This window comes from Taudactylus pleione, unplaced genomic scaffold, assembly GCF_031769625.1.
Source record: "Taudactylus pleione unplaced genomic scaffold, aTauple2 ptg000479l, whole genome shotgun sequence".
Lineage (NCBI taxonomy): Eukaryota > Metazoa > Chordata > Amphibia > Anura > Myobatrachidae > Taudactylus > Taudactylus pleione.
This window is the reverse complement of record NW_028284881.1, coordinates 9393959-9419866: the sequence shown is the minus strand read 5'-3', so window position 1 is coordinate 9419866 and position 25908 is coordinate 9393959. Positions and strand designations below refer to the sequence as shown.

Below are 25908 nucleotides of genomic sequence, written 5' to 3'. Positions count from 1 at the left end.
CTATGTAAACACTGATTCAAGGACACAAATTGGTTGCCCCTAATTGGGCTATTTTGCAAGACGGACTCTTTCTTTCTTATTTGCACTTTTTATACACCAATATTATTGGAGATAAAGATTTAAAAGTGATGACAGGATGTATTAGGGTATATCTCGTGGTATTATACATTGTTGAAAAATATTTTTAGGACTTGTACAGTATGTATATGTATACATTTTTATTAAATTGATTCTTTTTACAACTATTTGCGATCCTTGTTGTTGAAAAATAACATAACTCTGTGTTAATTACTCACTGACATATTTTAAAGGATCCACAGGTGAAGCTAATTATTTCACTTGTGATTCTGTGAGGAAACCTGGAAAACTTGCACTGTTTGGGGTCCTGAGGACTGACTTTGAAAACCTGTGGTATAGTGTGTACCCAGCTTTAGTAAACAAGGAGCCATGTCTCCAACTGGTTAGGGCAGAGGTTCCCAAACTCAGTCCTCAAGGCTACAACAGTGCAGGTTTTAGAGATATCCATGGTTGAGCACAGGTGACTTAATTAGTACCTCAATAAATTTGATTTAGCCACCTGTGCTCAACCATGGATATCTCCAAAACCTGAACTGTTGGGGGCCTTGAGGACCATGTTTGGGAACCTCTGGGTTAGGAATTTCTCCCTCTACTTCCATTCCAACCCCAACCAGTCAAAGCCCAAATGTGTTACATGTTTATTAATTACCAAGTCCCTGACAGATCATTGCATTCTTAAAATCTTAAGAGATAATCCAATCTATTCTACTTACTAAAGATATTAGATTGCAGATTTAGATTATCCTCACTTGAAATGACCTCATATCTCTAGCATGCTAAAGGAAATACTGTATTCTTTATGGCACAGCAGAAGTGTTGAATGCTATCCTGTGGGTAAGTCTCATGATTACATATATCTTCCCCTTCCCTTACTAGTCAGGCATTAAATTAAAATTGTTCCTTAATGTAATACAATAATACAGCACAAGAAGCAAAATAAACTATATTCCATTGGCTTAGTCTGGATATTGAAAATGCAATTGATTTGTTATGTGAAGGTTCTATAAATACTCTCAGAGACATTCTCTTTGGGATATTCCAAAGAACAATTGAGAATTTTCATTTGGGATAAAAACATAAAATATGTGCAGCATTCTGTCATCAGTGGCTTGAGCCTACATAACTTAAAGATGGGTCCCCAAGCACTGTTGCTGCAGTCACGCCAAATTGGCCCTCTCGGTGTGCCAAGTCCCTTATAACTTTTTCAGGTGAAAAAGACACTCACCGCCAGCAGATTCACACTGGACCTGGCGGCTGACTCACCCCAGGCATCTCACGTCGCATGGTGTATTGAGGCTGAATGTAAGAGGACACATCTGTAATATCCTAAGCATAAACTTCTCTTATGGTTTCACTATCTCCTTAAACATGTTTGTAACTCAAATGTCAAAAAAGACCCCAGTAGTAGAACTGTGATCTCCTTCCACTGCTATGAAATTGTCACCAAGAGGAATTATCCACATTTATGCCTACGTGAGAGACCGACCTCTCCCTTCTTAACCCATCTAAAAACCTCAGTTATCAATATGGTATTTAAATGTGTACATTTACAGTAGACGTCCTGTCCAGTAACTACAACGCTACAGAGTCACACGGCACTAACACGTTATGTGTAATGAGACTTATAGCGCACAGAGAATAGACGTAACCTCTGTTTCTAGCCACACAGCAAACGATTTCAATAGTATGTAATATATATGAAACACTTACCTTAGCTTTGATAATGGAGCATTGAAGAGAGTTATTGGCTTGGTCAAATAACAGACTGAACTCCAAAGCTCCTAATGTGGCTGTATAACAAACAAAAACACAGGTCTTGTTTAAAATCACTAATGTGTAGAAAATATTAGTAAGTAGAGGTAAGCAATAATTATATCACTCTGGGCACATAGTGTACAATGATATGAATGTACATAGAACTTACATATGTACTTTTCTTTTGTTCACAAATAGTACAGGGAACTGTAATGCATTATTTTGTGAATGAATGGAAATCAACAATAGAGTTTGCTTAGTCACAAGGAAATGAGCCAAATTCTTTATGGTCCATTAATAAACAGTTTGTCATCTGCGACAATTGTTCTCCAAAAGAGAAACTAACTTAATGAAGCATTTCGCTTAGTAGCTATAAAAAAAAAAACATACTCTCCTTCACTCTGTGCCCTGTTCTGTAAACGCCAGTGTTTACCATAGTTTTTCCTTCCCTGTTTGTCTACTCAACAAGAAATGGAAACAGCAGATCATTACTACTGATTGTTCATCCTACTTGCAATCAGTAAATGTGGCAGCTGCACATGATGACATGAAATTAAGGAAAATAGAAATATATTTGCATGCAGGAACTCCAACGAAGCTGAGCAGTAAAATATTTGTATATCATCATGACACTGTAGGACATGACTTCCTAGATTATAAAGAAAAATATTATATAATATAATATACTCTAAGGGGCATATCCAATTAGGTGCGTGATTCCTGCAGTAAAAAGTACCACGGCCATCACATCCATTTTTTCATTAACACGGGCATGCACGCTCCCGATTCCCGTGCTATCCAATTGGGAAAAATATGGTTGCAGGTAATCTTTACCGCAAATACCCACAGGAAATTTTATTTTTAAAAATCGGGGAAAAGCCTGTACCCTAAAAATTGTAAAGAAAATATTGGGTAACAGTAATGATTTTTATTACTGCCGAAAAAAAAAATATATATATTTTAATCTTTAAAAATGCATTCAATTACTAATCTGCGCATTTTTTTCTTTTTAAAGTAAAAAAAAATTATAGAAAGCAAACTTTTATTGATTAATTACAAATGATTAAAAAGAGGCCACTTATTTAGAAAGAAAAAATTACAAAATTCAATTACTATTCATTTAAATAAATACTGAAATAAAATTTGGGGTGCATAAACTAACGAAAAAGTTTATTTTGGAGTAATTTGAGGCCATTTTTTTCACACTAATTATGACATGCAATTATTGGACTAATTAAGTGGAAACTTCCAATTGCCTAATTGGTCATTAGGGTGGTGTCCAAAGGGTTCTGAACTGGCAATTGAATAGGAAAAACTTGGCAGCTGTGGGAAAAACACAGGGTTTTTGGAAAATTGCGCTCGCAATTACATAAGCCCCTAAGTACTACTACCAGATGTCTTCATTGCCTTAAATGTGAAAAAAGTGCTTTGCAAAGAAGTCATTTACTCTTCCCATACACTCACTTGCTTCATCCGAGTCATAGCTATTAGCTTCCTCTTCTTCATCTTCTTGTGGTTGTGGCTGCCGTGCAGGAGCTGCTGTGACTGTTGAAGGTACAGCAGATGAGTATGATAAAGTTTGGCGAAGAGGTCTATCCTCCCTAACACTTTGTGCTGTGTATCCAGAAGGTTTTTCTTCCCTAGACACTGTGGCTGTGTAGGGTTGTTCAGCCTGAGACGCAGGAGAAGTAGGACCACCTATGGAAGAGTTTAGTTCCTTTTAAATCACATATCAATACAGGTACAGTCAACTCTTGTTCAGGGTATTGCAAATCCAATGCTGGGTACACACCTGTTGATATATCGTTCATTCGTTCAACGAACGATTTATCGTGAGTGCATCGGCGGGTGTGTACACCCGATAGGTCTACGAACGATGTCGTTCACAGACATTTCGGGCCGGCCCTGCAATACAACCAATGCATGTGTGTACGGGTGCCCGTACACTGGCTGCAGGAACCGTCAACTCTGACATCACAACTGAATGGGCAAATTTAAATGCCTGCCCAGTTGTGATGTCAACAAGACATATCGAGCAGCCGATTTGTAAGCTGTACACACTTACCAATCGCTTGCGTGGACGGTGGATCCGTCTGCTTACCGATGCATCGTTATAGTGTGTACCCAGCATTACCTGCATGCCGTAAACATGTATTCCAAGTTTACCAGGAACCAAATGTTTCAAATACATATCTTTATGTTACAATGAACCACTGCCATTTAAGGCTGCACAGTAACGTTCAAGGAAAACACTACAATGTGCCTAAAGAATACGTTATAGTTATTTAAAGGTTTGTCCACTTATCATCAAACGGGACTGTACATCTTTGTTGCGCTATGTGACTTTATGTGCTTTACCAATCCTACATACTTAGAGCCTGATTCAGAGACGGTTGGTAATGCAGCCGCTGTAGCAGCTGCTCTCTAAAGCGGTTGCTGGAAAATGCAAATGGTAATCTCAGCCATACCTTTGTGCTCCACTGTGTGATAGATTGTACGAGAGGTGAGACACCCACTTCCAGGCTCTGTGGTCTAAGCATTTGGAATGGAGATTGTAAACATACCAACAATGACGCGACACCAGTTGCACCATCGACATTTGCAGTAACCTAGGATCTACTCTAGCTACTCTCCAACTAGACATGGCCTCTGAAGCTGTGGATTTGTGATTGGGAACGCAGTAGTGTTCCCAGACATGCCCGTGACACTCCTATAACACTCACATGAAACAGCCTCTTTTTACGATCACTTTAAGCCACCTCCCAGTCTTTACCCTGATACTCCCAAGTGTTAGTGATAATGTATGCTATTGCGTATGGTATAGCACACTTGTAGTTTCACATGTACACAGTAAGGGATTTCTGGAGTTTTCGCGCTTGTGCAGTAGCAAAACATCACTCAAATGCGGGAACACTGGCACTGCCCCATGTCTGAATCAGGCCTTTAGTACACTATTAGCGAATTAAGGAAAAGTACGCAATCTGGACAAAAAGGTAAAAGACAGAGGCCCTATACAAGTAATTTACGCCATGCATCGTTATGCTTAATCTGCTACTTCATACAGTACCAATTCCTCTGCAACAAAAAAACCTAAAAACAGTACTTAGTACACTATTAGCAACTTAGGGCCTGATTCAGAGACTGGCGCATATTCTGTCTCTACTGCGTGTTTGTATGCAGTGACTGCGAAAATATGCAAATGTTTTGCCGCCATCAGGATTTGTATTGAGACGCCTACCGGCAGCTTTGCAAATCCAAACGCTTGCGTACAAAGACGCAGCATTGGACACAGATCAGTTGATTATCGAAGTTCTGAGTAACTTTATGGTTACTCAGATTGGCCGTCCAAACTGACACGCCAGAACCTTCACAACTGCATAAAGGATTGCAGTCGCAGGCTGATAGACTCCACAAAAACGGTAGTTTGAATCACTACACCCCATTACCGCATACAAAAGGTCCCTGCCTGTCAATTATATATGCAAATAATTTATCACTGCATGCGCCATTGCAGCACATCACTTCTATACATGCGCAGTATAAAAAAAAAGCTGTCCATTTGCGCAAAAAACATCAGCATTGTGACCATGTCTAAACCAGCTCATTAGTACAGTTAGTGAATTAAGGCTTCTAAGTCGTGCCAGCCGTCTAACACCATATGGAGGAAAAAAGATAGGGGTATGAGGACACATCTGTATAGTAAATATTTTACGCGGACTGAAATTATTTTCGAAAAACATGTTTCATGCTGAATAATTTAACTGTGTGACTCCATGACAAATGACACCAATACCTGATATAAAGTCAATGAATATGTATATCATATTTTCAGGAACGCAGTCAATGATTTTCCTTGTGCTGACCGATGGATAAACTGCCATGGCACCCGGAGGTGCTGGAGGGCACTTACAGGGGTGCCACGAGTTGGTGGTCCAGGACCAAATCAAACTATTTATGGTCAATGTGATATGCAAAACCAGAGCTGGTGACTGACAACCATAAAACACGTGGACAAACAGAATCGCAACCTAATCCACTACCACATAACTAAACCTAAGAATGAAGTATAAGCACAATTTACGTAATGTAATAATGTTTGCAGAATTTCTCAATCAGAAACTTTTGGCCTAGGGGTACCATGCAAATAATGCTGATATCTAGGGCACCCTGATTCAAAACAGTTTGTGAACCACAGATCTATACTATCTGTACAGTATCTACAGAGACCTAAGGAGCAAACAGGGTTGAAGTTGCCAAAAGGATAAATGAAAAGGGGCAGACTAGATGGGCCAAGTGGTTCTTATCTGCCGTCCAATTCTATGTGTCTATGTAATTCCTGTTACATGTATAGACATTCATACAGTACCATGGCCTTCTGGAAATCGGCTGCCTGGAGCTGGCCTTGGTGCTGATCTTCCACTTGCTGGAGCAGCTGTAGAGGTAAAAATATTAAGTTTATTCAAATGATACTGTATCTTGAAAGACCAACAGAAATTTAATTGAAAAGCTCAACATGTATTGTTTTAATTGGACCTGTATGAGGATCTCTGACATGGGGGTGCACAATCACTGTTAATTCTGTGTTTATTTTATTTATTTTATAAACTTTAATTACAACTTTTTTAATTACTGGTAAAACTGAATTGTAATGCCACAATGGCAAAACACAGCATTTTTTTTAATACAGATGCATTTCTGATACCTGTTACTACTAACCCTATTGACATACATAATTCTTGACAATATCTGAATGATTAAATCAAAATACATATAAAAATAACAGTCATCAGTCTATGCTGCTCTCTGCTGTATGGGGGCAATGATAGTCAGAGGTGTGATACCTGGCTGGGCAGACTGTTGGCTTGAGCTTTGGTTTGCAGGAGGTGCAGATCTAGCATTCTGAGCCACATTGGCACGTTTAGCACCTATAAAATAAATATAATTTCAAATTATACTTTAAATGACAGGAAACACAATGAGCATGGCTAATTTCATATGTTGCACTTCTTTAGTCAACATTTACTTTTGGACTATATGATCACAGTAATGCTGGGCATAGTGTCAGATAAAATGGCTATCAGGATTACAGGAATTTTATCTGACAGCCTGAAACCAGCAGATATCGTGGCCATACACTGAGATGTTTCACTGTGTATGGCGACAGTATCTGCTTTCCTCCTCTGGGGAGAAAACATTTCCCTGTTTATCCCCTGCGAAAGAACAGGGTGAAAAGTTGGCTGGTTGACCGTGGCAGTGTATACATGGTCAGATGCGGCTGACCAATGATCTGAGCCGTTTGGCATGTTAAGGGAGAGATCGCGCACTGATATTTGCCACTCTCCAATCACTTGACTAATGACATCATAATATTCTTGCGGGTGACCTCTAATTGGAAAATGTATTTCTGTTCTCTAATTCCAATTCCTATCTGAAAGAAGGAAGTGCCACATACACCCCCTATCTATACCCTGCTTTAAAAGAAATAGAAAAAAGTAGGGGTTTCTATTACTCAGTGCACTTTACTCCTATTACCATACAGTATTATGATAATCGCTGTTCATTCACGGCTTTACCATGCAATTATCCGCAGATCAGGCTGAACATTGCATAATGTATGCCTGGCTGAAGGTTGTGATCACATGGATTAGGATACAATTAGAGGTGGGAATATCTACAGATACCCATCAGGAGGCGTACGGTCTTTCTTGCGGCTGCTCAATGCCATGTGTGTAAACATAAGTAGAAAAAAACATGTACCCTCTCCAAAATAATCTAATCACCAGTCTGGTCTGTTTATTGCTAATTTGGTCTGCCCACAAAAGCCACAATAAACATCAGGATATGACAGGTTGGGCTGGTCACAAAATAGCAGGGAACAACACATTGGTGGGTCCTCTTGTCATAGTACCAGCCTGATCCGCATGGTGCTAAAGGCAATGAGTCTGCCCAAAAACATCCACGTCTCAATAGGAAAACCAGCCCATACTAATAGCACTGGGCCTAATTCTACATACACAGCAAGTCCAATTACTGTAGGTTAAGGTTGTTAGGCTTGCTGTGACAAATAGTGCCACATAATGCTATTTTATTACCTCAGATAGCACCACCTTGGGGTCCTGGGATGAGCCCCAGTGCTATAAACATGGAGCTGATTTTTCATAGGGTTGAAGGCTCCCTTTCCCCTAGGGATTCGATCCCCAGATAGGAGCTGTGTACTTCTATGTAAGGGGAAAATAAAGCTGTGTGCTTCACTATTAGTATGACCAGTCTAGCATGTTATAACTTGGCTGCGGTTCCTGCAGGGGAACCCCACACTGTTTGTACCCCTTGTTGAATAATCAAGGCTAAAGACCACCATCTGTTTAAAAAATAATATAATTTTAAATAAACAAACTTCAAAAATAAATTTATTACAATTCTACAGCAATAAGAACAACATGTGGAATTTAGATCTAGGGAGTGCTGAAAGCCATTCATAATACAGTGCATCAACTGAAAACATTAATCTCATTTTTACAGTCCATTAAAACATAAACTGAAAATTCAAGGGAAAACTACTTATCATGATTCTTCAAACAGCACATATGAATGAGCACTAAAATGGGTTCCAGTAACGGTCATCATTTTACTCCTTTCACAGGCAGCGCAATCCTTCCAAATGTGTGTGATATATATATATATATATATATATATTATATATATGTGCAGTCAGGTGAGGCAGAGCCTTTCCTGTCATACTTACTATTAACATGATGAGAACAAATAAAAGAAAATATTCTAAATATCTTCTTTGTATTATTCCAATCATTTTTATAGTCAAAAGTTTGGAGAAAAAGTGTATGACAAGTGAGGCACTGCCTCCCCATCCTACCTTTTACGAGCACACACACACATACATACAGGGGCATAACCAGAGAAATGGGGTCCCTATTGCAAAATTTCCGAGGGGTTCCATAGGTCTAGCTATGCCCCCCACATCGCCCCACCCACCAACCTCCAGCCCCACACTACTGACCTCCTGAACCTGGTGCGCTGCTCCATCTCTCCTCACGGAAGCTGAGAGGAGGCGTGGCTGTGGTGCAGGGATGTCATCCTAGCCACGCCTCCCAGTTTCTCTAGTGAGAGAAGTATCAGAGGAGAGGGGCTTGCACCGCTGATTATCTGGCCCATGCAGCAAACTGCTTTCTAGTCACAGGCTGAAGTGTGCCTGTGACTAAAAAGTAGTTTGCAGAAAGGATAATCAGTGGCTTCTATCCCTGTAATGCTGCTGAAGTGAGCTGGGTGCAGGGGGAGGCGGGCCCCGGAGGTGCTGAGGGCCCCATAGCAACCGTACCCCCTGCACCCATGGTAGTTACACACCTGCATACATATACAGTATATACATACATACATACATACATACGTGTCAAAACTGCTCCTGTGTTTAGTTACCCTGAGCATCATGTCTAAATATACATATATATATATATATATATATTGTGATAGAAGCTCTAGAGAAGTCTGGGATGGCATATATGTGTGTCCCAGATTCCTTTCATATGTGTTTTAAAACCCCCAGGAAAAGTCTGTTATGCCAAACAGACCAGAAATGTCGGCTTTTGGTAAAAGCCGGATAATGGGTCCTGGGGGTGTGGATGTGAGAAGAGAGGGAGGGCTCCATCCACAGGCTATTCCAAGTGTTGGGCCTTTCAGTCTGAGAGCAGGCTGATTAGTAGTTGCACCTGGAAGTGGCTCAGATAAGCTGTGTTAGGTTTTGGTTCAGTGTCTCACATACGCTGGGGAGAACAGACACTGAGGTTTGTTCAGAGACACTGTGATATTTAAAAGTGCTGTGTTTGTGGTAAGGCAGTAGGCCTTGCCACTTGTAGAGAGGGAATAACCTGTCTAGTTAGTGCCCAGACAGGCTAGGATTTATTTTTATATTTTATTTATTTTGTTGTTTATATTGCACAATAAAACTGGTTCCGACCAGCTTGCACGAAAACCCTGGACTGGTGTGCTGTTCCCTGGTGTGTAAGGAGGTGTCGGGTCCATCTACCCCAGGAGAGGGACCCCCTACCGTGATTATATATATATATATAAAGGATATCACATCTGCTATATTTAGAGATAAAGGCACTCGCCAGACTTTTGAAGTCAAAATATACTTTATTAGCATGCACATAATCCATAGTTGCCAACGTTTCGGTTCCACTCCGGACTGGTGTGTTGTTTCCTGGCTGCTGTGTGTAAGGAGGTGTCCATCTACCCCAGGAGAGGGACCCCCTACCCCGACTATATCACAAGTGGTTGACAATGCGGGGAATGATGGTGGCTCACCAAGTGATGTACCTCCTACTGAGATGGGAAGTGTTGTGGAGCCAGCTGATCGTCTGCCTGATCTTGAAGTCAGAAAAGAGATCTTTGCCGTGGAGCAGTTAAATTACCCTACTCTGGTAAAAGCCAGGGAAAATGTAAAAGTGATTGATGGTAAATCCGTAGACCCTGATAGTCCGTTGTCATATCCTCACATGGCAGTACACAAGGAATTTTTGTATCAGGTGACTAAGAAAGGGGAAGATGTTGTGGAACAATTAATAGTTCCAAAGGCATATAGAAGAACCACGTTAGACCTGGCTCACGGTCACATAACTGCAGGTCACCCAGGGGTAGAAAAATCCACTGAGCGAATTTTACAGAGGTTTTTCTGGCCTGAGGTCCATAAACAGGTTTCTGACTATTGTGCAGCAGTGCCCTGAATGTCAATATCATGCTCCAAGACCGCATTTTAAAAGTCCACTTGTCCCATTACCCATTATTGAAAGAATATCTATGGATCTGGTTGGACCATTAATGAAGTCTGCCCGGGGCCATCAATATATTGTGGTGATAATGGATTATGCTACCAGGTACCCGGAAGCGATACCATTGCGCAATACATCAACAAAGACCATTGCTAGAGAATTAGTCCGTGTCTTTAGCAGGTTGGGAATACCTAAGGAAATCCTGACTGACCAAGGTACCCCATTTATGTCCAAAATCATGAAAGAGTTATGCCGCCTGTTTAAAATTGATCAGTTAAGAACTTCTGTGTATCACCCCCAAACCAATGGGTTAGTGGAGAGGTTTAACAAAACTTTAAAACACATGCTAAGGAAAGTAGTGGACAAAGATGGTAGAGATTGGGATTACTTATTGCCTTATTTGTTGTTGGCCATAAGAGAGGTTTCCCCAATCCTCCACTGGCTTTTCACCTTTCGATTTGTTTTACGGGAGACACTCTAGGGGATTACTAGACATTGCCAAAGAGACATGGGAGGGGCAGTCCAGTCCATATGAAACGGTTATTGAGCATGTTTCCCAAATGCAGGAAAGAATTGCTGCTGTGGTGCCGATAGTGAGAGAGCACTTGGAACAGGTCCAACAGGCACAGCAGAGGGTATACAACCGCAATGCTCAGTTATGTATCTTTGCTCCTGGGGACAGAGTGCTGGTGTTGGTTCCACCAGTAGAAAATAAACTTTTGGCTAAGTGGCAAAGACCCTTTAAAATTCTAGAAAAAGGGGAGGTTAATTATAAAGTTTACCAGCCTGGGAAAAGAAAGCCAGAGCAGTTATACTATGTAAATCTTATAAAACCTTGGAAGGATAGAGCAGCACTGTCAGCCATCCCAGCCCCTCCAGTAAACCCAGGGCCCTTGGTTCTTGAAGTGACAGTAGCTAAAACCCTATCAGCAGTTCAACAGCAGGAAGTTAAGGAATTTCTGATCAAAAATAGGGTTTTGTTTTCAGATATACCAGGCAAAACCGCAGTCATTAAACATGACATAATCACTGACCCAGGGGTTAAGATTGACCTAAAGCCCTATAGATTACCGGAAGCCCAAAGAGAATCAGTATCTAAAGAAATTGAAATAATGTTGGAATTGGGTGTAATTGAAGAATCACATAGTGAGTGGTCAACTCCCATTGTGCTTATTCCAAAGCCCGACGGGAGTGTGCGTTTCTGCAATGATTTCCAAAAATTGAACAGTGTGTCAAAATTCAATGCCTACCCAATGCCTAGGGTGGATGAACTAATTGAAAGACTAGGAACAGCCAGGTATTTAACCACTCTAGTCTTAACCAAAGTGTATTGGCAAGTGCCATTAACTGAGAATGCCAAAGAAAAGACAGCTTTTTCTGTACCAGAAGGATTGTTCCAGTACAAGATGTTGCCCTTTAGGTTACATGGGGCACCGGCTACCTTTCAAAGGATGATGAACAGAATTAAAAGGCCCCATAGACAGTATGCTGCTGCTTATCTAGATGATGTGGTCATTCATAGTCCTGATTGGCAGTCTCACTTGCCCAGAGTACAAGCAGTGTTGGACTCCATCTATAAGGCAGGATTGACAGCCAACCCAAAAAAATGTTGCCTAGGGATGGAAGAAGTAAAGTATCTTGGATACACCACTGGCAGAGGTTTGATAAAGCCACAGCTCAATAAAATTGAGGCAATACAAAACTGGCCACGACCCCTGAATAAGAAGCAGATGAGAGCCTTCTTAGGGATTACTGGGTATTATAGGAGATTTATACCCAATTTTGCCACCATTGCAGTCCCACTGCCTGACCTTACCAAAGGCAAACAGAAAGTCATGGTTAAATGGAATCCTGAAGCAGAGAAGTCTTTTCAGGAGTTAGAAATGGCAGTGAGTACCCAACCAGTTCTGATGACCCCTGATTTTGACAGGGAGTTTGTTGTGCAAACTGATGCATCAGATGTAGGCATAGGAGCGATCCTGTCCCAGAGCAAAGAAGGTGAAGAACACCCTATTTGTTACTTAAGCAGGAAATTGAATGTACATGAGAGAAACTATGCTACGGTCAAGAAAGAAGCGTTGGCCATAAAGTGGGCATTAGAAACTCTCAGGTACTAATTAATGGGAAGGAAATTCAAGATGATCAATGACCATGCCCCTTTGAAATGGATGTCAGAGAACAAAGAGAGCAATTGGAGAATAACAAGGTGGTTCTTGGCATTGCAAAACTTTAAGTTTTCAGTTGAACACAGGCCAGGGAGCAAGCTGGCCAATGCAGATGCTTTGTCGTGTGTTTATTGTTTGGGTGTTGCAGTTGTTCCATAGGTCGAAACAAAGGGGGGGGATATGTCATAGAAGCACTGGAGAAGTCTGGGATGGCATATATGTGTGTCCCAGATTCCTTTCATATGTGTTTTAAAACCCCCAGGAAAAATCTGTTATGCCAAACAGACCAGAAATGTCGGCTTTTGGTAAAAGCCGGATAATGGGTCCTGGGGGTGTGGATGTGAGAAGAGAAGGAGGGCTCCATCCACAGGCCATTCCAAGTGTTGGACCTTTCAGTCTGAGAGCAGGCTGATTAGTAGTTGCACCTGGAAGTGGGTCTGATAAGCTGTGTTAGGTTTTGGTTCAGTGTCTCACATACGCTGGGGAGAACAGACACTGAGGTTTGTTCAGAGACACTGTGATATTTAAAAGTGCTGTGTTTGTGGTAAGGCAGTAGGCCCTGCCACTTGTAGAGAGGGAATAACCTGTCTAGTTAGTGCCCAGACGGGCTAGGATTTATTTTTATGTTTTGTTTATTTTGCTGTTTGTATTGTACAATAAAACTGGTTCCGACCAGCTTGCACGAAAACCCTGGACTGGTGTGCTGTTCCCTGGCTGCTGTGTGTAAGGAGGTGTCGTGTCCATCTACCCCAGGAGAGGGACCTCCTACCGTGACTATATCACAATATATATATATAAAAAGAATATCACATCTACTATATGTAGAGATAAAGGCACTCGCCAGACTTTTGAAGTCAAAACATACTTTATTAGCATGCACATAATCCATAGTTGCCAACGTTTCGGTTCTACTCTGGAACTTTTGTCAAGGCTTCATAAGAATACAACAGACTGCGGAGCTGAAAGAGTGTATGTGTGCATATATATATATATATATATATATATATATTTATTTCGAATGCACAAGCCCACAACATATCCTAAAAATAGCTTAAAATAAATACAAATAAAGTCCAGTATCAAAAAGTCCCAAATAATGGCGATGTACGTGCTGCCGTCCTCTTATTAGCCTTACCACAGGCCAAATAGTATCAATCATGAAATGAAAAGAAGAAGACGAGGTGAACCCACGTGAGTAAAAATGAACACTCACTTTTACTAAGTGTAATAAACTCACATACATCAAAGTAATCAGCGGTCGGCACACACTCAACCCTGACGAAGTCCTTGGCTGACGAAACTAGTTGGGCGTGGTCCAGTGTCTGATGTTAGATGTGGTGTCGTCACGAACTGAGTCCCAAGTTGTTTGTTGCATGGAGAGCTAGACGGGATTGCCACATGGTATAGCGTGAATATCCATTACCCTGGGTGCGATCCGGAGGCACCGGAGGGTTGAGTGCGAGCCGGCCGCTGTTTACTTTGATGTATGTGAGCTTATTACACTTAGTAAAAGTGAGTGTTATTTTTTACTCACATGGATGCGACTCATCATCTTCTTTTTGTGATATATACATATACACACACACACATTATATATATATATATATATAGATATATAGATATATAGTGCTATTTTTCAGCAGGAACAAGCATGACAATGCCCTGGGCCAAGATGTACTTTCCATAAGATAAGTTTCATTTTAAGTCCCTATAGAATGCCTTCTTTTCTAAATACTATATATATGTATACAGTATATAATAACCTGTAGTTCATTAACCTATCTATCCAGAAAAATAGCCTTGTGTGTATATATATATATATATATATATATATATATACACACATACACACACATACATGCACGCACATGTATATACAGACAAACATGTATATACAGACACCCCCCCACCCTGACCAGCCTTCTGTCTTGGCTGGTCGGGGTGGGGGGGCGCTGTAATTTTGCACATGCGCAAGATTGCGAGCCCCACCAGTTAACAAGCTGGCCCTTAAGGCCGGGAAGGCTGCCATGATAGCAGTGGAGTAGCGCTCTCTGCCATCGCAGTCCAGACTGGCAGTACCAGGAGAAAACGCCTCCCCCCTGGAATTGCCTGTCCCTCATGTGATTAGCAGGGAGTATTTCCAATGGGAAGTCACTGCCACTGCTAGGCAGTCCCTGCGTGTGGCAGATTTTACTTTATATATGCATGCAGGAATTGCACCTGTCATGGGTTAATAGAGTTTAAAGCTTCTAATCCAGGCTGATGGTGATAAGATAACTGTCTCCTTAGGTACAATTTGGAATTTACTCTGCTATCTGTCTGATACCCGGCAGGATTTGCTTGCAATGCCAAACAATATGAATAAAACACAAGAAGTAGCTGCATAAATTGGCTATACAGTATTACTCTAATACAATATAAATATTGATGATTTTCGTATTACGGGTTATTGAAACATGTGATAAAAAATAATAACTACAGAGGAAACCCTCAGGAATTTTCTAAAACTTATGTAACCTATGTATTTCCTAACTCACTACTGCTGTATATATAATGAGGTCCTATATGCAGATATGAGGGAATAAGTCGGAACAAGAGGATGAAAAAATGAGTGGGCCTGATACATGAAGCACAGTGGGTGAGTACCACAAGTACCTGGCTACAGTAGGTGATCTTTCCAGCACACTACAAGGTGCCCCCATCTTCTCCATTGTCATCAGCCACAGAGGGAGGGGTTGGAAAATGTCAGGAGGAGAACTATACAAAAGTTTCAATGTCCCATCAGAATTGCAGCCTCCTGCCACGTTAGAGCCACCTTTTTCATTAAAGTAAACTTCTCTGTTTCAGTCCTAGCAAACTGCTCGGTTAAGCCTCATCTTGTTGAGGCTCTTTTAGCCGTATAAAGTTATATTCTACATTGGGCACAGGGTCATCTCTTCCATTGGGCTTGTTGGGCAGTTGCCCAAGGGCCCGAAGCTTGTAGGGGCCCGCCAAACTACCCCCCTGCAGCCGCGGCCAGATGGTAAATTTGTGATATTTTTATAAGCCAGCCGCTGGTGCACTGTATTCTGATCCAACCTCCCCCACCCATCCCCCTCCCCGGTGACGAATACTCACCTCAGTCCCAGTTTCACTTCATCCGCCAGCTTCAGACCAGTCAGACAGAGTCTCTCTGCATGTATGGGAGGTCTGGTGGGCATTCAGGAGGGTTTAATTTTATTGACCATTTACATTTTTTTCCCGTGAATGGGTGGGTAGGGGCCCCAGTGCATTGCTTTGCCCAGGGCCCACACTGCTGTTAAGACAACCCTGATTGGGCAATCTGTACTTGGTAATGCACATCTTTGTCAAAGTGATAGAAATAAGAAATACATATCTCCCAACTGTCCTGATTTTAGCAGGACATTCCCAATTTGTAGATGTCAAAAGGGGCAGAGTTTTAAGTAAGAGTGGAGTTTCCTATTTGGATTGGGTGCTGGACTTATTATGCCCCAGTTTAAAGTATATACAGTAAATATTGGGAGTTATGAAAATGTGTCACATATAAGCTGCACACACACGGTCAGATCTGTCGGACGAATGACGAACTATGAACGATTTGAACGATTTTACCAACGATTTCATGAACTACGAATGATTTTTGACAGTATTAAAATGAATGAAAATCGACCAAATCTGACTGCAAACACATCAGATGTCAGATATTGTTATCTGACAAATGGGAACGCGCACCATTCATTGTTGCAGGGACACATGTCAGATTTTCTTTCAGGTTTGAACGATTGAACAATTTTTAAAATCGTTATTGTACAAATCTGAAGGAAAATCTGACCGTGTGTATGCACCATAAGAGTAAAATAGGACACCTAGGGCCTGACTCAGAGCCGGACACTCTGAAAGAGCGCTCACTCAATCAGAGAATTTTTTTATTTTTTTGGTGCGGCCTCCGGGCTGCTTGCATAGCTGTGGGTGATCACCCACAGCTATTGCGAGCGGCCAGGTGATGGTCACGATGGTCTCGACCATCGCAACCATCAGGGCTTGCGACGAGACCCTTGCGGTAGGTTCTCGTTCCCGCAAGCCCCAGTGAGCTTCTGGCTCATAATAGAGCCGGAAGCTCACCACTGACATCACTTGTGATGTCAGTGGGGCCTCCCCCAAACGGCAGGTGTTCTGTCGGGAACGCCTCAGTTTGGCCAGCCCCCCCTGCCCGCCTCCAAAACGGTGCGAGCTGTCGACCAAAATCGACAGCCGCCCCCTTTTGGTGCGAGACTCGGAGCGACAGAGCACCCGTAGGTAGCCGGGTCTCCCGCATATGCACATCGGAGCCGGCTCCGGCGTGCGCATGCACAGTGGCCAAACATCGACTCGCGAGCGGGTCTGAATCAGGCCCCTAGTTCAGAGCATTGTTAAAATGGAAGTATTTTTGCAGAAATAAAAAAGGTGCTGTGTGTCCTACCAAAAATCAATAACTATGTTGCATTTTATTAATCTCTATAAGCACCAATACACCTACTCCATACTCAGGAAGGATTACCTCCATTTTACACAACTCCTATTGGCTGGCCCATGCACTTTGCTGGAAATCTAGACACACCAGGGCAAATTGCAATGCATTGCCAAATATTTGGCTCTGCGTCTGGGCTGTTTTATGTGTTGTAAATTACTTTCAGTGTCTTAGCCTTTTTTGTGTTTTTTTTTAAGTTTGTTAGTTGTAGTTTAAGAAAAACTGAAAAAAAAAACTTGGAAGACCTGGAAACGCAGAGAAAATTTTCATCATGATAAAAAAAAACTTGTGGAAATGAATTAGATTCAGTATACACTGTCATTTGAATTAGTAAATGCCATATATAAATAAAAAAATATAATTTGTGGGGTTTTTTAGCCACATCTATTTTAGAAATGTGCACGGTAGTGCTACAGGCAAAGGATAATTTTAATATTTGCAACTTGTCAGAAACAATAATCAAACAAATCATGTTTTGCAGAAGTCTATGCTGTGAGCTGCAGGCATTTCATTATAGTTGGTCTCCTGTAATCAGAGATTTTATCGCTGTACAGCATTTCGTTTTATCTGACAACAAACATTTCACTCAGGCTTATTTACTTAAATTAATTGCATGAGGTACGTAGAGTTATAAGGTGATTTTCACATTATTTAATTTTTTTCAACATGACAGCTTCACAGGCAAGATTATTTCGCTACATATCTCTGCAACAATGAACTGCTTTAGTAATATAGATAGAAGTTAAATTAATGTTTAAAGATCACTAGTTTCCTTTTCTGGGGAAACGATTTTGTCCCAAATGGTTCATACTTAGTATTTTAATGTTGAGTTTAATGTTTCTGTAACTTGTCAGTCTTTAGTGAGCTGCAAATATTAGACTTGTAATCTACTTGTCTGAGCAAGAACAGAGCAATCTAATGTATCCATTAGAGACCAAGCTAAATATGGATCTGCTCATGCCTAGAATACCGCCACAGTAAGGGCGGGTCCTCACTATCTGAACAGATGTGGCCTGACACATAGATGCTTATACCCATATGAAAACTGTATTATTTGCAGGTAGTCGAGGGCAAGTGCAGATACCCCAAAACAATGATGACGGTTGTCAGCATTAGAGAACCACTTCTGACTGATTGCGATTGCAATAGTGGCACTGATGGATGCTAGTTCCCTTTACCTATGTAACACTTTGGAAGAGGGATCGCCTCCACAGGCCAGCCATATAGGATAGAGAGCTAGCACTGGAAGGCTGAGCCTCCACTGACAGGTTATAGGCATTGGGGGAACACTACATCATTCTAATAATAAAAATATAGTGCACCTTTAAAAGTAATTCCTTATGTCACTTATAAACAGAATTACCGTAAGCAGAGCCGTAACTAGACTTTTTGGTGCCCTGTGCCAGAAAGAGCATTGGCGCCCCCCTCATTTTTCAAAGGGACATAATGCACCCAAAAAAGGGCCATGGCTTCATGGGGAAGGGCCAGGGAAGAGATAGGAGAGGCCAGGAGATGCTGGGGATGAAATAAGAGGAAGCTACAAGCAAGAATAATAATAAACAGATATTTGACAGGCCCAAACAGCGCCCCCTGCCCTGTGGTGCCCTGTGCGATGGCACCAGCCGCACTACCCTAGCTACGGCCCTGACCGTAAGACACAATAAGAATCATTTGTGAAATTGTTAAATTAACTCCCATAAGCTTAGCGTAGATTATCTCGTATGATATTTTCTGTTGCCAGGTACCTATTTTAGGGCCTAATTCAAATATGTGCATAAATTCGATACTTACGTACATCTCCGATGTTTGCAGATCTGCGCACGCGTAGGAGCTGCACTGTGCCTGTGCAGATCGGTTTCTGCAATGTCGCTCGCAGTGCCCCAAAAACCTCAGCATAATTGACAAGCTGCTGGCATTTGGGGCGGCCATGGGCAGCGTTCCAGAAAACAGGAGTCGGCCCTGTTTTCTGGGCATACTGAAGTCAGTGGCTGCATCCTTGGATGCAGCCTCACTGGCCCCGGCAGCGTGATTTCACCGAACATCCTGAGTAAGCTGAGGGTTACTCAGAGGTCTGATATTCAGGCAGGTGGTCTGATGCTTTTTGCACAGATGCTGTTACAGTATGTGCCTTTGGGGTACATAATGTATATTTTATGGGTGGAAGAAGTGGGGAACTTCCTTACTGAATGTGAGTTAGGGCATTATAAGGGCATTCCCAGATTAGTAAAAGCAGGCTAACACCCATAGGGCCTGATTCTGAGTTGCAGGCAATGCCAATGTTCACGTACTTGAGTGATTATGTTTAGAAAAGTTTTGAAACCCCCATGCGATGAATGCGTTAGAGTGTGCGCACAAAGGTTATACTGGAAGGCATTTTATCAATTTATATCAAGTAAGGGTACAATACAAATACACTGGTAGCTGTGGACCTGCTCCTCTCTGTCACTGGAGATGGAACATTTCAATAGTTTTCATCCTTGGACTCATCGCAAAGACTATTAAATGACTGTTTGACTGTATTACACTATCAAATGTTTCTTATTTTTTCATATGTATTATTCTATGGTATATATATATATATATATATATATATATATATATATATATATACATATATATATATATATATATATTGAAGGCATTGTGAGGATACACGTTAGAGCGCTGAGAGAAAATGATTCATCTGCAATCTTCTATATAATCACAAGGTGTGAAATGTCACCTGCCAATTTTTACTTACGCTGCAGTAATCAACTGCACTGTGTTTTTTGTTTGTCACTTCTATGTTTAGAATTTATTAGGCCCGTATTCAATTTGATGGCGAAAAGACAGAGGTCGAACTTTTCGCCATCATCGCAGGTTTTTCAGGGATAAAGTATCGGGCGCGTGCCTGCTTTATCCCCGTATTCAACTAGTATCCGGCGAAAACGGGACCTGGCGGAAAGGTAAGTATAGAATAATCCAGGGAATTTTCGGGAAATGTTCCTGGCACCCCCCTAAAGATGTCCAGACATGGGGGATCACTATGAGTACCCCGTATTTGCCTGCTTAAGGAAGTAGGGGTTTTTAATAGCCGCGGCAGGAGCATAAATGCGGCTTTAGTAGAAGGGGTGAAGAATAGCATTTAGATTTTTTTTTTTTTTTTAAATAACTAACTATTTCCATCAAATTTGGGGTACATGAAAATAGGTGCAAGCAAAAATATTTTAGTCCCTAACGTTATTTTTAAAAATTCTTCAAAAATGCACCTGCAGCTACCACCCGCAATGAAGAAAACACCTGCCGCATACTTGGGAACCCCTCTGGAATCAATTTAGCTACTTTAGATTTTTTGTCCTCCATTTTTTATAACCCCAAAATGAAACTTAATTTTTTGGGGTGTCCCGATTTTTTTTTTTTACTTTTTATGACACAAATTACTTTTAGGGGACATTCCCAGGGGTGCAGGCTATTTTTTTTAAGCCTGCACACCTACACCACAATTCTGCACTTTTTTTCGCCACCTATTCAGTGAAGAAAATTTATCCCCGTTTTTTTACAAAGACTTTTCGCATCGACGAAAAGTCTTTGAAATTGAATACGGGGATAATTAACACAGGCGAAAATGAGGTCATCGGCGATAAATTATCACCGATAACAGGTTTTCGCTCCAAAATTAATACGGGTTATAGAATCAGTTCATTACCTGGTAATATGGAACAATTATTTCAAAAGAGCATCATGCTGATTTACCATCAAGAGCACTAGCACCTAAAAATAATGACGGGGATGCAAATATGTATAAAATAAAGTGGCAATGACAAGTCTAGTGCACTGGATGTTATGTGTAAATCATGTTCCATTAGATAAGCAAACACATTTTTGCAAACATGCGTTATAATCCAATACAGGTGTCTGCATATATCCCAACCATAGTATCGACCTCATTAAATGTCTAAACCAGAGGCTTTAAAAGAAAATGAATTGCAGCAGAAATGTCAATATACAGGTAGGCATTCAAAGAAAGAAGAGTATACATATATATTTATTGTTCCAAATCATTCTCTGTACTTAATTCTGCATACTGTACATGTCAAAAACATAAATATAAGACCAAGGGGGAGATGTATTAAGTCTTTTTAAAGTGGAGAATTGGACAAGCGGGGATATTGTTATCAGAAATACAGGCCAAAGTATTATCTAAAATTAGCTTCTGCATTTCATGTACATAATATACAAAAGCCATGGCATTGAGCAGGTGAAATTGTTGTCAACTGACGCACTCTTGGCCCTTTAACCCTCCATCAAGTTTGGAATGATACTGTACTGTACGTTCAATATTTTCTGCATTCTCTATAGTTAATGATTCTGTGTGATCCAGTAAGACCACCACAGTATGGCATTGGTAACAGGTCAGTGTGAATGTATGTTACATGCCAGCCTACTATACAGGTCTGTAAAGGAAAAGGGTACAAATTTTAGGATGTAGGCATTTGAAGACTGCAGTTCACAAGGCATGGAACATTTTATGTACACCCGTCAACTACACACCTGTCAGGGCAACCATATCGTGGGCCGAAGGTGTAATCATGGGAATGCATTAGATCACAGGTTCTCAAACTCGGTCCTCAGAACCCCGAAAACAGTGCATGTTTCCAGGTCTCCTCAGAGAATCACAAGTGAAATATTTAGCTCCACCTGTGGATGTTTTAAAATGTGTCAGTGAGTAATGAGACAACAGTGCACCTGCTGGGTGACCTGGAAAAACGTGACCTGTGTCCTGAGGACCGAGTTTGAGAACCACTGTATTAGATCAATTCACTAGGTCAAACCCATACATCTTTTAAAAAAAAAAACGTTTGTGAAAGAGGTACTGTACGTAAAAGTTTCTGCAACTAGTAATCATTGTTTCTAGAGGGAAAGGGGTAGGGTTAAGGTACTTACCTAATTGGATTCTGACTATCAGGATGCTGCTATTGGTATTCTGACCACCGGCATCCCAACCTCCAGGATCCCATACCCAAACCCATCCTCTACATCGACTACATATGCGCTTGGTTCACTACAAGTCATCACCATCAGGGTATATCTGTACCTGCCCTATATCAACTGTAAATATGTGTTTCTGGAGGTCTGTATAAGCAGCATTTACTGTACTAGAATGCCCTTCCCTCCCTAAACCAGCCAGTCTCCGCAGACGCAGAGGAGTGTAAATGGCAGATGCGAGCAGGCCTGCAATTGCACATCTGTTTTCTTTATGAGTATGCACAGAGCAAAATATGCTACACAGCCTGCCATAGCGCACGCTCTGCACCAGGCTCTTACGAGCCTATTCATCATCACTTCATTTTAACAAAAGAGGGTGAAAATTAAAATTTTCCCCTACTTTTGTAAAAATTAAGGCTCAGGGCTATTCATTAAGCATGTAACACAGGAGATAACACTGATATATTCTGGTTACAATTCTGCCCTGATAATTACCACAGTCCTTATACTTTAGTATGGGGATGTAAAAATTATGTTATTCACCAGATTCTGAAAAAGCATTTTTTTCGGAACTTGACAGTGATGCTGAACCCCACCCTGAGATGGCGTACAGCATCCGATAACATGCACAAGCTGCCGTTTACACAGCAGCTTGTGCAGCAGAAGGGATCAAGGGATCTATTCAGATCCCTCCTGCTGTGTTTACTAACCTCCGGCGTCTCTGGCTGTCACTGGCTCCCTCCTGTGCTCTTCTGCTGGGGGGAGCTTGTGCTGCCGGGAGCTGGAGGAAGCGGCAGCGGGGACGAACACTGGTGGCCACGAAGGGAAGGGGGGCCAGATACCGGCCACTGGGAGGAAATGTGCAATGAGCAGGCCCAAACAGCGCCCCCTGCCCTGTGGTGCCCTGTGCGACGGCACCAGCCGCACTATCCAGCCGCTCCACGTAGCCACCCAGCTACCAACGTCTCCACGCGGCTATCCAGCCGCTCCACGTAGCCACACAGCTACCAACGTCTCCACACAGCTATCCAGCCGCTCCACGTAGCCACTCAGCTACCAATGTCTACCCACGGCTATCCAGCCGCTCCACGTAGCCACCCAGCTACCAACGTCTCCACACGGCTATCCAGCCACTCCACGTAGCCACTCAGCTACCAATGTCTACCCACGGCTATCCAGCCGCTCCACATAGCCGCCCAGCTACCAACATCTATCCACGGCTGTCCAGCCGCTCCACGTAGTTTCCAAGATATCACGCTACCACTACATTCCTCAAACTCCTATCAGTTCGCTGCACCCTCTCATGCGGAGAAACTTTATTAAGCCAAGTCTCCTCCAGTGAGCGTCTGCGCCAAGTAATACAGGTCCAAGGCCCAGTCCGGGAACACAGCTTCCAAATCCCACGATTGTGACAGTGCGATGGCACCGGCCGCACTACCCTAGCTACGGCCCTGCTAATAAGAGATTGTAGGACAAGTAATATGTGGAAATCCATTAAACATGTATTAATTAAAGGTGCTCTCCACCTTACATGAAATATTTATATACACTTCATTCCCCTCCCCTACACACACTAATGCCAGAGAAATACCTGGCCCTAAACTGATGAGTAATCATGTATCATAGCTGCCGACTGTTAAGAGGAATATACGCCATATACTTCATTATTTACCAATAACGTTTGCTAAGAAACAAAAATAATTTTAACCCTATTTCAACTCAAGGGCAGAACTATGGGAGACTATGGAGGTGCCTGCCACCGGGCTCCAGCTCTGAAGGGGCACCTCCTCCATTGTCCACAACATATTCACCCTAATTATTGCTATAATTTTGTACCTGGAGTGTAGCGTCACGGCAGCCCAATACGTGGCACCCCTTCCCGACACCTGAGAAGCCACCATAAACTAGTGAAGAGCTCCATGTCAGACCATCAGCTGCTGCCTTCGTCTATCTATAGCCTGTCTGCATGCAAATTGCTACATTACAGTGTCAGCGGCTGTGACGGGGGAGGGGCACCAAAGTATAACTTGCCCCCGGGCGTCTGGGATGAATTTACGCCACAGTTTCAACTATAATCTTCCTGCACTGTGTAATGTTTATTTTATTTTAATTCAAAACACAAATGCTGCCTATGCAGTCTATGTATATTAATGAAATGTTAGTATAGCATGATAATAAATCTTGAATACCCCTTTGGACCAAGGAATGCAATTTGTGTTGTGTAGGCCTTTAATCTCTTCATATTTATTATCTTAAATATATTTTCTATATTACAGATCCAGTTTTGTGGGGTTACACTCTCTTCATTCTAATGGTGTGTACACACGGTACGATTAAAATGGACTATATGAGCGATAACGATATCAATCATATCGTTATCTTCCATTTTTCGGTGGCCAATGACCTGCGTTGCGCTTGCACGCATGGACGATAACGATATCGGCCATCGCCCGTGCATGGAGGCCAACCTGGTCGATATTGACCAGGTTACTATAGGGACCCACGATCGTTGATCACGGGTCGTTATATTCGTTGGTGGATAAATGGTGTGCTGGATGATCGATATCGATCATCCAGCACACCCGGGAAATTGTACAGCGATACCGTTATCGATCGACCCATGTGTACGCACCATAAGGCTGTATCTAGTTAAATCAGTCCACTAGTTTTCACAAATGATGTATCCATTAAAGGCACCACAATACTTCCTGCACTGAATTACTACATTGTTACTAATTAACTGTATCCGCAAACATCATTTAATTGGTCTGATTTATTCTATACATTAACCCTTGACTGTCATATAAAATAGCTAAAAAAAATTGTTAATATATAAAAAAAGAGATTATTACAATCATAATAAAGCTTTGGAGAAATCAATTTTAATACAATTATATTGTTTAGTTGCTCCAGAGATGGTGTTATTGTAATAAATATGTTGATGTTAATACATTATGTTGTTCACCATTTTCTTTCCATATTGAAAAATGGATTATGATGAATGAGGAAGAGAAAGATTGATCTGAATTATATTTAAAGCAACAATAAGAGAACATATCCTACTACAACAGAAATGACTTTGCTTTGTCGACAGTTCTACATCAGTCTTAACAATAAAATAAACAGAGAGTGGACAAGGTTATGATGTACTGATATACCTAGGGACTATACAAAGCATATAAATAAATTCTAATTCGTGCACCAACTGTTAAGTCAGGCATCTTCAATAAGTAAACACTGCAGAACATCACTGTGATGGAAATGATTAATTGTCGCGGGTACCAAGAATTTTCCCATGCCCTTAAGTTCTGGAGACATAACAAACTTTGTAAATCATAAGAATGTGGTAGGCACGTATAAACCGAGAATATTGGGTGTATGTCTGGAATCAACCGGTATTGGGGTCACCAAATTCCCTAATAAACAGAAATAACGAGAAACACACAGCGGTCACCAATGGGTGATTGACAAAGCCTGAGTGTGAGAAGGAACACATTTACCCCATAGAGCAACACATTACTCCTTTATAGCGTAAACATTCTCCTCTCTGGTAACAACACATTCACCCCATATAGCAACACATTACTCCTTTATAGCGTAAACAATATCCTCTCCGGTAACAACATATTCACCCCATATAGCAACATATTACTCC

The 25908-nt window shown here is 41.6% G+C and overlaps 1 protein-coding gene across 1 annotated transcript in view; it reads right to left on the bottom strand.

Moving 5' to 3' along the window:
- The window catches only part of RPH3A (rabphilin 3A), a 267877-nt gene that overhangs the window by 49141 nt on the left and 192828 nt on the right, over positions 1-25908 (bottom strand). Inside the window, exons 9-12 of the mRNA XM_088449094.1 lie at positions 6675-6758; positions 6200-6265; positions 3298-3531; positions 1789-1868 (exon numbers count right to left, since the gene is read on the bottom strand). Coding sequence (XP_088305220.1) covers positions 1789-1868; positions 3298-3531; positions 6200-6265; positions 6675-6758 — 464 coding nt within the window. The remainder of the gene's footprint in view (positions 1-1788; positions 1869-3297; positions 3532-6199; positions 6266-6674; positions 6759-25908) is intronic.